The following is an 18,385-nucleotide window of genomic DNA, read 5'->3' as shown; positions in this document are numbered from 1 at the left end:
AAAAATGCATTATAAAGTAATTCTCTGATATCTTCCCAGAAAAAGACATAAAATTCCACAGTTAGACCGTCAAGCCCTGGAGACTTCCCTTTTGACATTCGTCTAATTGCTATATCCACTTCTTCAATTTTAAGGTCATTCTCCATATTTTGCACAAAACTCTTATCAATTTCTTTTCCACACCCCCTTATTTTTTCAAAAAACTGTTCACAATCCTCCCTTGAAATATTGACATATACAAATTATTATAAAACATTCTTATTTCCTCATTCACTTGATTTTGGATATCAACGCTGGTATTTTTAATCAACAGCTTATGAATTTTCGTTTTTGTCTGTCTTTGTTTTTCCAGGCTAAAGAAATAAGAAGTGTTTTTTTTCCCCTTGCTCTAGCCAACGAGCTCTTGAGCGAATAAATGGCCCTTTTGCTTTTTCCACATAAAGATAATCTAGTTGGTTTTGTAGATCATACATTTTGACTTGTTCTTCTTCTGTTAAATCTGATTTGTGACACAAATTGTTTACTACTAATAAAGCCTTGCTGTTTTCGTTTTTTCTCTTTAGAAATGCATTTACTTGTGCTAATGTCAATTTCCCTAATTTTAAATTTAAACCACTCCCATTTCATCAAAGGTGACATTTCCAAGTCATCAATTTCTTTTACCAGATTTTTAGTTTTATTATAAAACTTTTTATGTTCAAGAAGACTACTATTAAACTTCCATTTAACATTAGAAAAAGACTCAAGTCCACCCAACCGAAGAGACTTTTCAGCAGTTCAGTCTGCGTATCCACTTTTCCAGTCGGAGCCATAACTGCATGGAGAATAGCAGCGCTGGTCGCCTCCTATTTATTTTCAAGGACTAATTAGTGCCTCTTAACGGAGCCTGCAAAAATGCTGCCACTCACTCCGCCATCTTAGATCCTCTTCATTGTCAGTACTTTGAACTGAGCAGCAGAAAACACAAACATGTGACCTTCCCAAGAGACTTTTAAACTTGTCTATGTCCTAATATATAATATAGATGTAGACTGTAGGCAGGGCATTAGTGAATGGGATTCAAATTCAAAAGTATTTTTATTCATGTAATTAGAGAACCTCTCAATAAACATTTCCATTTGGAGATTAATAACTTTATTCCTATGTTAATGTATTGAATGCAACACAATAGTTTTAACGGTCCAGGAATGAACAGTAATAATAATAATTTAGGCTCATCAGTAGTAGTAACAATGAACATATCATTTAAAATGAACATGAAAACACCTTAAATTGGCTTCAAATCAGACAAAACCAAATAAACTTCACCTCAATGAAAGTTCAAAAGGTACAAATTATCCATGCTGGGTTCACTGAGTTAGTCCACAAGCCCTGAACAAAGGATGCAACACTTAAGACAGCCCAGTTTTCAGGCCGTGTCCTTGTGGTACTGCAACTTTTGTCAGGTCTTTTGTACATAACAGAATTTTCAAGCCCCAACACACACACACACACACACACACACACACACACACACACACACACACACACACACACACACACACACACACACACACACACACACACACACACACACACACACACGCAATTTATTTCATATATTGAACATATGTGCTAAAAAATTGTCCATCTCTGTAAATATAAATTTTCAACCTGACCATCTCACAGAGATTGAAACAACAACAATACAAACAATGGCCAAAATCTGAACATTTGCTCTACCAAAATTACACCATTAATCCCCACATTTTATCAGTGGAATTTCTATAAACAATTTATGATTTTGTTCTGAGGGTGGGTAGCTTTAACCCTTCACACTTTTGTTTTGACATATTGAGATGTTTTATGTGAATATTTCTGGCTGTCAAGAGCCATTGATAACAGAACATGCTTAACATAGCACTCAGACATAAAACTCTTCATTTAACTGCGATCATGACAGAAAGCACTTGATTTGAACTGAAAAAGGATTTGTCAGGTCAGCCAACAACAGGATCTAAGTCTTTTTCCCTTTCCTTACAGAAACATAAAGCCAAAGAGAGAAAAAATAGGAGGGATAAAGTCCTCACCACTTCACCAGGCCTGAAGGTCCGAAAGAGGATTCAAACTGAAGAGAAGCTGTACAGCTGTGAACAGTGTGGGCGAGCTTTTACCACGTCAAGTGTTTTAAGGCGTCATCAGCGTATCCACACTGGAGAAAAGCCCCACGAATGTGATCAGTGTGGGGCAGCTTTTACCGAACAAGGTCATCTAAGGAGTCATCAGCGTATTCACACTGGAGAAAAGCCCCACGAATGTGATCAGTGTGGGGCAGCTTTTACCGAACAAGGTCATCTAAGGAGTCATCAGCGTATTCACACTGGAGAAAAGCCCCACAAATGTGATCAGTGTGGGGCAGCTTTTACCCGACAAGGTCATCTAAGGATTCATCAGCGTATTCACACTGGATTTAAGCCTTACAGATGTGATCAATGTGGGGCAGCTTTTACCCGACAAGGTGATCTAAGGATTCATCAGCGTATTCACACTGGATTTAAGCCTTACAGATGTGATCAGTGTGGGGCAGCTTTTACCCAACAAGGTAATCTAAGGAGTCATCAGCGTATTCACACTGGGGATAAGCCTTACAGATGTGATCAGTGTGGGGCAGCTTTTACCCGACAAGGTGATCTAAGGATTCATCAGCGTATTCACACTGGATTTAAGCCTTACAGATGTGATCAGTGTGGGGCAGCTTTTACCCAACAAGGTCATCTAAGGAGTCATCAGCGTATTCACACTGGGGATAAGCCTTACAGATGTGAGCAGTGTGGGGCAGCTTTTACCATGTCAGATCAACTAAGGAGTCATCAGCGTATTCACACTGGATAAAAAATTGTCTGTGATCAGTGTGGGGAAGGTTTTACTCGAGAGCTCAGTTTTGTTTTCAGTTTCAACTGAAAATTGTGTTTAAATTTGATTTTTCACCCGTTTGTGTTCCATTGTTCCATCATTTAAATAAAAAAGTTCTTTGTTTGCCTGCTGGATTTCAGTTTCCTGCTCACTGCAAACTCACAAGACATCAGTGTCAGAATATTAGAAAAGAGTCACACAGTAGTGCGTTTTTATGTGTTTTTTTTCACCATATGTACTATTCGTGCTGGATTTAAATTACCTCTGGACCTGCAATAATTCTAAAATGACACCATGACATCTGTATTTCGTTCAGCCGATTCACACTAGATAAATGAAGTCTGTGTTGTACTGCCCTCATTCTTTTGAACAATTCCCTTTATTTAACACTACATTTTAATATTGAGTCAAAAGTGTCTGAGCAGACACTTAAAGGGGACCATTTATGGCATCTAATAACTATTTTAAACAGGCCTTGAATGTCTTAAAAACAAGCTTTTGATTGTTTTTGCTGAATAAATTAGAAATTCAGCCTCTAAAGCAGGGGTTCTTAACCTTTCTGACCTTGGGGGCCCAATTTTTTCAGTACAGAGTGGCCTGGGGCCCATTAAATATTAACACTGTATAGCAGGGGTCTTCAACTAAAACTTTAAGAGGTCCATTTAGAGAAAATGTACTCAAGCGAAGGTCCAGAACATCATAATATATATATATATATATATATATATACCGGAATATATATATATATATATTCAAGTAGCCTCATAGTTGTATCAACATCTGCATCTGACTGTTATATAAAAAAAGTACATATTTGCCATTTAACTTGAATTACTTGAATTTTTTTCTCTTAAAAATAAAATACATTTTATTTTATTTTTCAAATGCTATCTTATTTTATTTCTCTACCAGCAGTTTGAATTTCCCCTTTTCTTTGTTAATTGTCTCAACACATTTTTTATAATAAATGAATATAAACATTGGTGAGCCTGGAACGATATTTAGTTTTAATTATGTTCATTGTGGAGAAAGCTGCTTCACAGCTGTATGTGGACCCAAATATGGGCAGGATGTTTTAAGATTATCAGTTTATTTTCTGTGACTTCAGTTCAGACTTGAGTGGATATGTTTGATGAAAAACTTTGTGTTTTGTTTCAGTGGCGTTTCACTTTCGCACTTTGAACACCACGGTCTCTGAACGTATGAGACACTGGTTTTGTCCCAGAACTAGGATGAATCTGTCCATTCCGGGTTGAGCTTTCCTTTCCACCTGTTACGCTTCTCATCTCTGTATACACTCAAGCTAATTACCGTATTTTTACCATACGGGCGCCTGTGGAAAGACGCACCCTCAGTTTTGTGTGTGTCATTTCAGTAAACACACACAGCGCGCCGTGTGGAAAGGCCCCATCAACACACACGGAGCGCCGCCTTACAACAACACACACACCAGCATACAAGTGTGCATATTTAAAAATAGAGCGGGAACAAAACTTAGTTTGATTGTACTTTATTTAAGATATTACATTAATCAGTTGTCAGAGGACTCAGCGCGTCAGGTTTCATCCGAGCCTGATCAGCTCAGACGGGCAGGAGCCTGCAGCTCTCTGGCTGCGGAGCAGTCGAGTCTTTCCGATGCTTTTGAGAAAGCCCGAACAACAGTCCAGTCCAGCAGACACGACAGCCCACGCATCTATATGTACAATCCTTCAGCAGTAAACGACGGAGCCCGCAAGCCCGAGAGGCACCGACCTCCCCGGCCGCGGGGACGCGTCGGGATAAATGATCACGCCCCGCTCGCTCGCTCTGGGCGCAGACCCAAGTAGTCGATCCCTGATCCTGGGGGATCTAAACCTACTCTGTGCAAAATGAAGAATTTACTCTGTAACTACACTCCATTTCTCTTACTATTACACGTACAGCTAGCTGAGTGTCTTCTTCTCCTCATTTGGTCGGGAGTTGCTATGCAGTCCCGCGGCCCACATGTGCAAAACTGAATTTTTTGTGCGGCCCACTAGGTGGCGCTCGCGGCCCAAGTGTGGGCCGCGGCCCTATGGTTAAGAAACACTGCTCTAAACCATGTCCTTATCTTCCCATTCTCTAACCTCATTATCTCTACTGGATTCTGAGTGGGCGGGGCTATGATAATGAGGCACTGTGCTGATTCGCTGCCTGAATGACGCAATATACCGCTACAAAAAAATAGCGGAAGCTCCGGCCGGCGGAGTTTCACCGTGTCCTAACTGCATGCGATGCAAGTGAGCGTCAGCGACAAAATCAATTCCATTGCTTTATTTTCTATTGCAGTGATTCTTAACCATAGGGCCGCGGCCCAAGTGTGGGCCGCGAGCGCCATCTAGTGGGCCGCGAAAAATAAATCAGTTTTGTACGTGTGGGCCGCGGGGGCCGCGGGACTGCATAGCAACTCCCGACCAAATGAGGAGAAGACACTCAGCTAGCTGTACGTGTAATAGTAAGAGAAATGGTGTGTATTTATAGAGAAAATCCTTCATTTTGCACAGAGTACGTTTAGATCCGCCAGGATCAGGGATCGATTACTTGGGTCTGCGCCCAGAGCGAGCGAGCGCGGCGTGATCATTTATCCTGACGCGTCCGCGCGGCCGGGGAGGTCGGTGCCGCTCGGGCGGTGGGCTCCGTCGTTACTGCTGAAGTAGTCTAGTAGGAAGGAGGGGTTCCCGAGCACCCGATGGACTCTTTTCTGAAACGTGTTTTTTTGGGATCCTTTAGGTGTTTGCTTACGATTTTTGCTTGTTGCCCGAGAAAAAATTGGTCCGAAAGTTCTTTTTTGGAACCCATTTAGAATTTTTGCCTGTTAAAATGGCAAAAACGCAGATTTCCATAACTTCTGAACCATAAATCCTAGAAAGACAAACAAACACACTTTTTCTCATAATATTGACACCAGGAATCCAATGGAAAGGTTACTGGGATGGTAGAACCACTCTTTATTAGGGAAAAATGAGCTTCAAGTAGTATTTTAGGGCAAAATTACCCAAAAACGCTTGAAAATGTTTTTTTTCAATCAAGTGCATCTCCCTTTTGGAAATACCTGTTGGTGTATTGTTTACACCAAAAAAAGGCCCAATTAGTCCCCTTCCCAACGAGGTACAACTTGTAAGAAATCTGCATTTGTGGAATGAGCAATGAAGCAAAATGCGGGGGATGCAACCCATTTAGAATGCTTCGAATGTTCAATAAAAGGGGCGTGTCTTCCCACTGTTAGGTGTTTAGAATGTTCAGAATTTGAAATCTCAAACCAACTGTAGCATCAACTGTCAACTGTCAAACACAAGCAAACTTGAACAAGGAGTGTAAGTATTTTCTGAATGTTTTATCATTTCTAATATAAGGTTATATCTTATCATTTTTGCTAATATAACATTATACATGGTTGTTTTTCTTATATTAGAGCCAGAGGTAATACATTCTTCAAAATAGCTTCATTTCTATTTGGTTAGCTGGACAAGCTAACCAACTAGCATGTTAGCTAGCTTTTTTCATTGAGGTTAGCTTTTAACTCTTACTGTTTTGCTTGTATTTTGTAGGTTTTAACTAACAGTAGGGTACGCTAAAAGAAATGTGACATACAGTAAGTTCGATTATCCAGGCCTTTTTTTAAATAATTTAGTCCAGTGGCACTAATTGTATTTTTTTATATTCTTTTTTTCTGTGCCCAGTGATGGATTAATAAAACATGAGAAGTGCAAAGAGACTGCATGATCAGACTTCTGATGTGTCTGAACCCCCACTAAAAATCCAATCATATACCTGTGTATTGCACACCCCAAGTCCATCGCCTGGGAACTTCATTTGCTTCAGTGCCTCCAAAAATGACCCCAAAGAAAAGTTGCATCACCTTCTTCAAATACGAGACAAGAGACAAGCTGAGCCAATCGACTCACCTTTTCGGATGAAGGCAATTTGTGATCTATTGCCAAAAACCCTAGATGGTGTCAACCTGGACAGTACTGGTTATCACAGGAACTATTACTTAAATTTCACATCCAAGCTTGATCGACTAAAAAACAATTCACATCAGCTTGAAGTAACAGACAACAAGTACTCTCCCCGGAAGTCACACCCAGCCACAGGCTCTGCATTTCCAGTAGAATGTATATATTGTGACACAGATGAAAAGAAATTCAATGGAAAAATCCAAAGGACTGTCCCATTTACTTGGAAAAACAATGGTGCCGCATGGAAGCGCATTGAACCTATGGCTGAAGCTTTAGGGAAAAGCAGTCTGCTCCGCAAAGTGAAAAATGAAGACCTGTATGCGAAAGGGGCTCGCTATCATGTCACCTGCTGGAAAGCCTTACAAGTAGAGTACTTGAATCATTCTAAGAAGCTGACAAAGGAAGCCTCAGGTCAGAAACTGACAATCTCTGCGCACCTTAAAGCATACAACGTGGTGAGGGACCACATTAAAGAGCAGGTCATAGAACAAAACAAAGTCCTACAACTTTGCTACCTGCGCCACCTGTATATCCTTGAGCTCGAAAAGCAAAATAACCCTAACCCTGAATACAGAGGAGATAAACTTCTGAGTCGTCTGCAAGGTGATGAGGAGCTTAAGAAGCATTTAGCCTTTTCCAAAGTTCCTGTTAAGGACAAAGGAAACCTTGCCTTTTACTTGGTCCACTCTTCCCGTATTTCTGTGGAGGACGCCATGGCCTTTGCGTATCGACTTGGAACGGTGGACAGTGTAAAAGATGTAGCTCTCACCCTACGCAGCGTCATCAATAAGGCCTTCAAGTCCAGTGTTATGCCTTGGCCACCTACCGCAGATGACCTAAACAAGACAGCAGAAGAGGTGTTACCTGAAGAGCTAGACCGCTTCCTCAAACTTCTCTTCTCTGGAGACACTGTTTCTGATTGTGAGAAAACAAAGCGACTTGTTCTTTCAATTGGACAGGACCTGTGTAGAGCAGTGACAAATGGCGAGTGGAAACTTCCAAAACATGTGCTTTTATGTGCCACAGTCCGGCACTTGTACCGGAGCAGACAACTGACCACCATTCTGCAGAGATTAGGCCATTGCGAATGGAGACAGCATTGGCTAAGGCTGTGGATGAAATGTCAACTTCCCTTACACCTTCTATCATCAAAGGAGATGGGAATGAGGTGTTCCATAGCGAATGGGACAACCTGAACAGAGTCACAACAAATGTCCATGGTTCGAATGTTGTAAGTTTCCTGCAGATGCGTCCTTCATACCTCCTGCGGAGAATGATCAAGTGTTCAAAGACAGTCTACAAGTGTACTACGTCTGGATGCTAAGCAAACTAGCTAAACTAGTTAAAATGCTAAACTTAGGACCCACTCTGATACCAATGTGCAGTGGAGGGAGGGTCTCAGGTGTATCCAGTTTCAGACGACGTTCCATGGTCCTGTCATATTTAGGTAGTGTTCTCTCCTGGCAGCTTGTGGCACCCGGTTTTGTTTCCTGGATCATGATGCCGCCGGCACTGTTAACAACATTCGAACCATGGACATTTGTTGTGACTCTGTTCAGGTTGTCCCATTCGCTATGGAACACCTCATTCCCATCTCCTCTGATGATAGAAGGTGTAAGGGAAGTTGACATTTCATCCACAGCCTTAGCCAATGCTGTCTCCAGCTCCAATCCAAAATCATAAGATTCGCAATGGCCTAATCTCTGCAGAATGGTGGTCAGTTGTCTGCTCCGGTACAAGTGCCGGACTGTGGCACATAAAAGCACATGTTTTGGAAGTTTCCACTCGCCATTTGTCACTGCTCTACACAGGTCCTGTCCAATTGAAAGAACAAGTCACTTTGTTTTCTCACAATCAGAAACAGTGTCTCCAGAGAAGAGAAGTTTGAGGAAGCGGTCTAGCTCTTCAGGTAACACCTCTTCTGCTGTCTTGTTTAGGTCATTTGCGGTAGGTGGCCAAGGCATAACACTGGACTTGAAGGCCTTATTGATGACGCTGCGTAGGGTGAGAGCTACATCTTTTACACTGTCCACCGTTCCAAGTCGATACGCACAGGCCATGGCGTCCTCCACAGAAATACGGGAAGAGTGGACCAAGTAAAAGGCAAGGTTTCCTTTGTCCTTAACAGGAACTTTGGAAAAGGCTAAATGCTTCTTAAGCTCCTCATCACCTTGCAGACGACTCAGAAGTTTATCTCCTCTGTATTCAGGGTTAGGGTTATTTTGCTTTTCGAGCTCAAGGATATACAGGTGGCGCAGGTAGCAAAGTTGTAGGACTTTGTTTTGTTCTATGACCTGCTCTTTAATGTGGTCCCTCACCACGTTGTATGCTTTAAGGTGCGCAGAGATTGTCAGTTTCTGACCTGAGGCTTCCTTTGTCAGCTTCTTAGAATGATTCAAGTACTCTACTTTTAAGGCTTTCCAGCAGGTGACATGATAGCGAGCCCCTTTCGCATACAGGTCTTCATTTTTCACTTTGCGGAGCAGACTGCTTTTCCCTAAAGCTTCAGCCATAGGTTCAATGCGCTTCCATGCGGCACCATTGTTTTTCCAAGTAAATGGGACAGTCCTTTGGATTTTTCCATTGAATTTCTTTTCATCTGTGTCACAATATATACATTCTACTGGAAATGCAGAGCCTGTGGCTGGGTGTGACTTCCGGGGAGAGTACTTGTTGTCTGTTACTTCAAGCTGATGTGAATTGCTTTTTAGTCGATCAAGCATTGATGTGAAATTTAAGTAATAGTTCCTGTGATAACCAGTACTGTCCAGGTTGACACCATCTAGGGTTTCTGGCAATAGATCACAAATTGCCTTCATCCGAAAAGGTGAGTCGATTGGCTCAGCTTGTCTCTTGTCTCGTATTTGAAGAAGGTGATGCAACTTTTCTTTGGGGTCATTTTTGGAGGCACTGAAGCAAATGAAGTTCCCAGGCGATGGACTTGGGGTGTGCAATACACAGGTATATGATTGGATTTTTAGTGGGGGTTCAGACACATCAGAAGTCTGATCATGCAGTCTCTTTGCACTTCTCATGTTTTATTAATCCATCACTGGGCACAGAAAAAAAGAATATAAAAAAATACAATTAGTGCCACTGGACTAAATTATTAAAAAAAAGGCCTGGATAATCGAACTTACTGTATGTCACATTTCTTTTAGCGTACCCTACTGGTAGTTAAAACCTACAAAATACAAGCAAAACAGTAAGAGTTAAAAGCTAACCTCAATGAAAAAAGCTAGCTAACATGCTAATTGGTTAGCTTGTCCAGCTAACCAAATAGAAATGAAGCTATTTTGAAGAATGTATTACCTCTGGCTCTAATATAAGAAAAACAACCATGTATAATGTTATATTAGCAAAAATGATAAGATATAACCTTATATTAGAAATGATAAAACATTCAGAAAATACTTACACTCCTTGTTCAAGTTTGCTTGTGTTTGACAGTTGACAGTTGATGCTACAGTTGGTTTGAGATTTCAAATTCTGAACATTCTAAACACTTAACAGTGGGAAGACACGCCCCTTTTACTGAACATTCGAAGCATTCTAAATGGGTTGCATCCCCCGCATTTTGCTTCATTGCTCATTCCACAAATGCAGATTTCTTACAAGTTGTACCTCGTTGGAAAGGGGACTAATTGGGCCTTTTTTTGGTGTAAACAATACACCAACAGGTATTTCCAAAAGGGAGATGCACTTGATTGAAAAAAACATTTTCAAGCGTTTTTGGGTAATTTTGCCCTAAAATACTACTTGAAGCTCATTTTTCCCTAATAAAGAGTGGTTCTACCATCCCAGTAACCTTTCCATTGGATTCCTGGTGTCAATATTATGAGAAAAAGTGTGTTTGTTTGTCTTTCTAGGATTTATGGTTCAGAAGTTATGGAAATCTGCGTTTTTGCCATTTTAACAGGCAAAAATTCTAAATGGGTTCCAAAAAAGAACTTTCGGACCAATTTTTTTTCGGGCAACAAGCAAAAATCGTAAGCAAACACCTAAAGGATCCCAAAAAAACAAGTTTCAGAAAAGAGTCCATCGGGTGCTCGGGAACCCCTCCTTCCTACTAGACTAAAGGATTGTACATGTAGATGTGTCTGCTGGACTGGACTGTTGTTCGGGCTCGCAAAAGCATCGGAAAGTGACACGTCTCCACAATGAACATAATTAAAACTAAATATCGTTCCAGGCTCACCAATGAGCACCTTCACATGTGCATGAGAACCTGACACCATCCAGCCCAGATTTAAAGTCCTGGCAGGAGAAATTAGAGCTCAGTTCTCTCACTGAATGACAGAAAGTGGGGGCATAAGATTAAGGGGAAGAAAGACAAACTGCAAAACTGTTCAATTGTTAAGATGTGTTTATATTAATTTATTATAAAAATGTGTTGAGACAATTAACAAAGAAAAGGGGAAATTCAAACTGCTGGTGAAGAAATAAAATAAGATAGCATTTGAAAAATAAAATAAAATCTATTTTATTTTTAAGAGAAAAAAATATGTGTAATTGAAGTTACACATGTTAATGGGCAAATATGTACTTTTTTAATATAACAGTCAGATGCAGATGTTGGTATAACTATGAGGCTACTTGAATATATATATATATATATATATATATATATATATATATATATATATATATATATATATATATATATATATATATATATATATAATGATGTTCTGGACATTCGCTTGAGTACATTTTCTCTAAATGGACCTCTTAAAGTTGAATACCCCTGCTATACAGTGTTAATATTTAACGGGCCCCGGGCCACTCTGTACTGAAAAAATTGGGCCCCAAGGTCAGAAAGGTTAAGAACCCCTGTTCTATTGGACTGTCCTAACTGGACGCGGCGCGACGTTTTGAGCTGAACATTTGTCGGACGCCCTGCTTCTATTTTCTTCCTGTCGCTCGCGTTGAAAGCCGGTTGAAAGCGCTGTAGGAAACAGTCATGGATGAGGAACGGCTGATCCAGTTAGTTGAGAAGTTATCTCTATGATTCCTCCTCATTTCACTACAAAAACCTCAATAAAGTGGCAGCTGCTGGAGGGAGATGGACAGGGAGCTGGAAGTTTCTGACCGTTATATTTGCGTATTTTGTCAGGATGCTGAGCAGACGCTAATTTATCGTTAGCTTCTGTTAATGTACTCTAGCTACTGTTAAACCGTTGAGGGAGGGTAGTTAGCAAGTTCAGCACAATAATATGGCCTGTTAGAGTTGAACAACAATTAATAACAGAACTGCATATTAACGGTTTCAGTGTGGACAGAGAGCGTCCGATGTCACGCAGTGCGACGCGAGAGTCGGACGCTCGCATGCAGTTAGGACACAGTGTTAGTTGTGGGCGTGGTTTGCATTTTGGTTACGTAACGACGGGAGCAGAATCTGAACGGCTCGTAGAAGCCACATCACACTGGACGGCTCATCCGGGCGGCTGTACAGGCACTGCAGAATCTGGTTGCTTTCCTCCTTCTCTGAGTTGGCAGGCTGAGGGGAGACCACTTTATATATGTTAAAGCAAGAAAAAAACACTTTATATATGTTAAAACAAGAGAAAACCTGTTTTCCCTAGGTCCCCTTTAAATAATAGTGAATGTGCCGCTACAGTAGGATTCACTTGTTTGTTCACAAACTATTTCTAAAGGGGTGTAGTAAGATTTCTTGTTCAGGTTACATTAATAAGGTCAGGGCTGGGATGTGAACTGACTCTTCCAACAGAGACTGAGTCTTGAACGCAGCACCTTAGACCACTCGGCCATCCTGACTGTTGAAAGCCTCGTAGCAGAACTTCACAGAAGTCGTCCACCAGAGGATCTACCAAGAACTGGTGGAACAGAACACAAGTCTGACGTGAGACACCAGGAAAAGGGATTTGTTGTGTCAAAGCAGCATGAAATAGTCAGAAGTGGGATTTGAACACACTGCTCCATTGGGAGACCAGAATACTCTGTACACATGAAGAAGAAACATTATCCTTAAGTCTGACGCCTTAAACCACTCGGCCATTCTGACTCCAAATATAACACCTCGCAAAGTTATCGATGACATTTTACATGACAATCATTGTTCCCAGAGACGATTTAAACATTGATTTACCAGTTTTAACCACGGAGAGTTATCCAGATGTAAAATAGAAGAAACTGGTTTAAAGGAACCACCTGTTCCCCTAAGACAACTCAAAAATGAAATACTTTCAAACATTTGGTTTCATGGGTGGTCATCATCATCATCATCATCATCATCATGCTCATCACTTCCATCAAAGGAAGATCAAGTTCCAGAACTCTGGGGAACCAAAACTCCAAAGATTCATTAAATTCCTCCAAACCCGTTAAAGTCAAGGTTATTTTTGTCACACATTTCATGTACAAGAACATTCACTTCATGTAAATGAAGGGGATTTCTTCTAAATCGTGACACAAAGACGACCAAAGCTGGCTAGTTTGTATTTTTACTATTTATATTCTACAGACAAAACAATGCATTAAAGAACAATGTCACACTAAATTGAGAGATAAATCAGTAAAGACATACAAGATTGAAGAAAAAACATCACTTTTGTTCCATAAGCAGGAATTGCCTGTGGGCCGTGGTGGTGAGAGCAGATAATCCCAGCCACTAGACCATGAGGAACATGTGACATTCACTTGGAGGTTTTTCTGCCTCGTGCATTATTGCATCAGTCCAGTGTTCTGTTAGTACGGTATTGTGGTTGAATCTACCAGCCTGAAACTGAAAAAAAACAACAGGTAAACATCAGTACTGCTGCTTTACAGAGGTGAGTTGATTATTGATTCAAGCTCAAACCCTGGATTGAAACATTTGATCTTTTACATTAAATATGTAGAAAGAGACCATAGACTTGGAGAGGTTTGGTAATCACAATTGTCATTGACATTTGAATGAACAGAGCTCTCTCTTTGTACCCACTCCTGAATGGTTTAAAGCTTTCTCAAGAACCCCTGGCAGTGACGGTCAGCCAACGACTGTTCAATGATGACCAATAATCACCTCCATATTCATGAGGGCTGTTAAAATGTGATGAGAGTTCAGTCTGCTTTCTAATGCTTAGATAATGTTATGGACCAACAAGAAGCACTTACTACACTGAGAAACATTTTACGTGTTTGTGTTGACAAACAGTTTCCTCCCAAACGAGGAAGCTTTGGAGAGTTTAAAATTACATTTTGCTAAAACTACGAAACACTTAACTGTCATTTTATTCTTCGGTCAACTTTTTAACATACACCTGGATATGCCAATTTTTTTATTTTTTTTATACTAGTCAGTTAATATGTTTCTTTCTTGATGTAAAGTTGGACATTTTAAAGTGGATGTGAATGGAGATTTACCGTTTTTTGTTCAGTTGAGGAACTGCAACAAAATTGATTTCTGCATGAGACCCAATGCGTGAAAGAGATGGTCGGTCTTCCTGTCCTGAGCACCGGAGTGGTTTTCCAAGTCCAAATAATGCCACTGTAAAGTCACACGTGTTTACACCCAGTTTCAAACAGGGGACCTTCCGCGTGCTAGGCAAACATGATAACCGCTACACTACGGAAACTGACATGCTTTGAAATCGGTGGGCAGATAATGTCTGATTGCCACAATTCTCGACAGCAAGATGGAAACTGCAGGTTCTCTCCTGGCTGCTTTGATAGACTCCAAAAAATGGCAATGTGAACACAAACATGTTTCCGCCCGGTTTCAAACGGGGGACCTCTCGCGTGTGAGGCCAACGTGATAACCACTACACTAGGAAACTGACATGCTTTGAACTTGGAGGGTATAATGATGATGACACTGCCAGCATGATTTTGCTTAGTATCGGCTGCGAAATGCAGCATATGTCAAAATGTTCCGGTGGCAAAAAATCCCAGGGTGGACAGGAGCTGGATGTGACTGGGATGGCTTGCGTTTTGTCTCTCGCTCCATTATAGGTTGTAAATCACGGCATAAATCCATCAGAATGTTTTTGGGGAAGCGGTACCTGCTGAGCAGCCGCTCCGTGCTCTCACAGATCAACAGATCAGCACGCTCTTTGAAAACACGCTCCCTCTGAGCGCAAATCCTCCAACACTGCAAGATAAGCCATGGTACTTGTATTTTCTTTTCAGGTCGTCCTGCCAAAGCTGTCTTTTATAGCTTGTCACACCAATTATTCAAAATGTCTGAATTACTTATGGGGAATTTTTATTAATTGGAGGAAACGGGGAACATGTGCACATGTTCCCCGTTCAGTCACTGTTCAATCAAACTTCACATGTAAAGTTTGAGACTCTTTTAATGGGTTCTATTTGTAGTTTCACTGTTCTACCACTAGGTTTTGTGTGTACATGTTGATAAATACCATACTTTGCGTGGGAATGCTTGTACGCACGCTTTACGCACAGATCTGTGCGTATGAACGATTGATAAATGAGGGCCCTGGAATCTGGATGTAGTCATGGACTCAGAGCTGAACCTTCAGAAACACATTAAAACAATTAAAAAGTCGGCCTTCTATCATCTGAAGAACATGTACAGGATCAAAGGACTAATGTCTCAGCAGGACCTTGAAGAACTCGTCCATGTGTTGATCTTCAGTTGAATTGATTACTGCAACAAACGTCTGCCTAAAAGTTAATCAGACAGCTACGGCTGATCCAGAATGCTGCTGCCCGGGTTCTCAACTAAAAAAGTGGATCACATCACTCCAGTTATGGGATCTTTACACTGGCTGCTCAGAGAACAGACTTTACGGGTTACTTCTATTAGTTTTACATAAAATACTTATTGCTGCCATATCAACCATCCACACCTCTCAGGGCTTCTGGTTCAGGTCTGCTCTGTGTCCCCAGAACCAGAACTGAACATAGAGAAGCAGCATTCAGCTTCTATGCTCCACAGATCTGGAACAAACTTCCAGAAAACTGCAGGAACGCTGAAATCCTAAATTCCTTTAATTCAATGGTAAAAACTAATTTGTTTACAACTGCCTTTGTAAACTATAATTCATTTATCTTTAAACAATGTTCATTTTGGTCCTAAATTGCAAGGGCGCAGATGGCACTGGGGACGGGGGACACACGTCCCCCCCAGATTTATAATGACCCCGATCCGTCCCCCCCAGATTTATAGTGGTCCCCGATCCGTCCCTCCCACCAACTGTCCCTATGTAACAGCCTGTCCTAACTGCACGCGTGCGTCTATCGCGTCGCACTGCGTGACATCGGACGCTCTCTGTCCTGAAACACTGAAAGCGTTATGGCCCCCCACGTTCTTTTGATTGACAGCTGAAACTCACTTTTTAAAAGGCTGCTTTATGGTTCCGCGTTACACCAACGCAGACCCTACGGCGTAGAGTACGCGGCGACACGCAACGAACTCTGCGCGTTCCGCGTAACTACGCCGTCGATTTTACGTGGAACCATAAATCAGCCTTTTTTCACAGCACTACCCGCCTGTGCGCTCCTGAAAGAAACTCCTAAAATAACTCCTAAAAGAGTAAAGAGACAAGTAAAAGATGGGTGAGTACTTGTAATCTTCCTACGTTTCTAAACAGAAAACAAGCTTGATATTGGGATATTTAAATGTGCTTCTATTTTCTTCCTGTCGCTCGCATTGACAGCCGGTTGAAAGCGCTGTAGGAAATGATGAGGAACGGCTGATCCAGTTAGTTGAAATGAGAAGTTATCTCTATGATTCCTCCTCGTTCCACTACAAAAACCTCAATAAAGTGGCAGAAAGAAATATTATCCTTTTATTATATTGTTTGTTTTGTTAACAATTTTTTATACATACACATACACATACACACAGACACACATATATATATATATACATACATGCATGCATACATACATACATACATACATACATACATACATACATACATACATACATACATACATACATACATACATACATACATACATACATACATACATACATACATACATACATACATACATACATACATACATACATACATACATACCCTAAATGAAATAGAAGAGGGCCCGTTTCCCACTTCTCCATTAAGAGAGAATTAATATCCTTTTCCCTCTACTTCATTCTTTGCAGGGAAAGATCTAAAACATGCAGGACAGTGTGCCTCGAGGACCAGGGTTGGGAAACACTGCAGTAGAGGGCATATAAATGCATTTAAATGCAGTAATTTATTTGTCCACTAGAGGGCAAATAAATGCATTTAAATGCAGTAATTTATGTGTCCACTAGAGGGCAAATAAAAGCATTTAAATGCAGTAATTAATGTGTCCACTAGAGGGCAAATAAATGTATTTAAATGCAGTAATTCATATGTCCACTAGAGGGCAAATAAACGCATCTAAATGCAGTAACCTATTTGTCCTCTATAGGGCAAATAAATGGATTTAAATGGATTCATTTATATGTCCACTAGAGGGCAAATAAGTAATTTTAATGCAGTATTTTATGTGTCCACTAGAGGGCAAATAAATGCATTTAAATGTTTCATTTCATTTTATTCTTTATTTCATTCAAAAAATAAAACAAAAAATTCAATACAAATACAAATGTTCATAAATTGTGAATGAAAAGGGAGCAGAAAGAAGAAAAATCTTATCTAATCTGCCCCTTTTTCCAAGAAATAAATTCACAAATAACATTAATTAAAAATAAAAAAACAACAACTAAGTAAATAAAAAACTAAAATAAAAATACATATTTCCAGGGTTGGGAAACACTGCACTAGAGAGCAAATAAATGCATTGGTAACACTTTACAATAAGGGTCCCTTAATTAACGTTAGTTAATGCATTATTAAGCATTAATTAACAGTTTAATAATAGTTAAATAACCATCATTATGTATTACTTAACATTAATTAGCATATTAGTTAATGCATTAATAAACAGTTAGTTAATGCATTATTAAGCATTAATTAACAGTGTAATAATAGTTAAATAACCATTATTATGTATTACTTAACATTAATTAGCATATTAGTTAATGCATTAATAAACAGTTAATTAATGCCTACTGCTCAGAGTTAATTAATACATTAGTAAGCATTAATAAACGTTACATGATGTAATTATTTATCCTTACGTATGCATTACTTAGTATTAAGTAATACATTAGTTAATACATAAGTAAAACGTTAATAATGTCCCTAGTAATCATTTACTAATGGTGTTTATTTGGAGTGAATATGCATTAAGTAACAGCTACCTAATACATCTACCAATCATTCGCTAATGGTGTACATGTTTACTGGATGGGCATTATTAAACAACTATTTAGAGTCTTAAGTAATCATTTCCTAATGGTGCTGTGTATGTTATCAGGTAGCTTACCTGACCTTATGAACGGTAACCTGACATAAACCTTAATAAATGTATAGGAGTGGCTCATAACCATTACTTAACCATTAGTAAAGGCTTGCTGGACCCTTATTGTAAATATATATATATATATATATATATATATATATATATATACATATACACACACACATCTGTGATAACAGATACATAAC

The 18,385-nt window shown here is 40.0% G+C and overlaps 1 protein-coding gene across 1 annotated transcript in view; it reads left to right on the top strand.

The window, feature by feature from the left end:
* Positions 1-8,472, top strand: part of LOC133449653 (zinc finger protein 345-like) — a 42,918-nt gene extending 34,446 nt beyond the window's left edge. The window contains exons 3-5 of the mRNA XM_061728784.1: positions 2,582-2,809; positions 7,314-7,790; positions 8,429-8,472. Coding sequence (XP_061584768.1) covers positions 2,582-2,809; positions 7,314-7,790; positions 8,429-8,472 — 749 coding nt within the window. The remainder of the gene's footprint in view (positions 1-2,581; positions 2,810-7,313; positions 7,791-8,428) is intronic.
* Positions 8,473-18,385: the final 9,913 nt, after the last annotated feature.

The sequence above is a fragment of the Cololabis saira genome, chromosome 1 (genome assembly GCF_033807715.1).
Source record: "Cololabis saira isolate AMF1-May2022 chromosome 1, fColSai1.1, whole genome shotgun sequence".
Lineage (NCBI taxonomy): Eukaryota > Metazoa > Chordata > Actinopteri > Beloniformes > Belonidae > Cololabis > Cololabis saira.
Note: the sequence above shows the minus strand (reverse complement) of the source record. Positions and strands in the feature narration are given on the sequence as shown.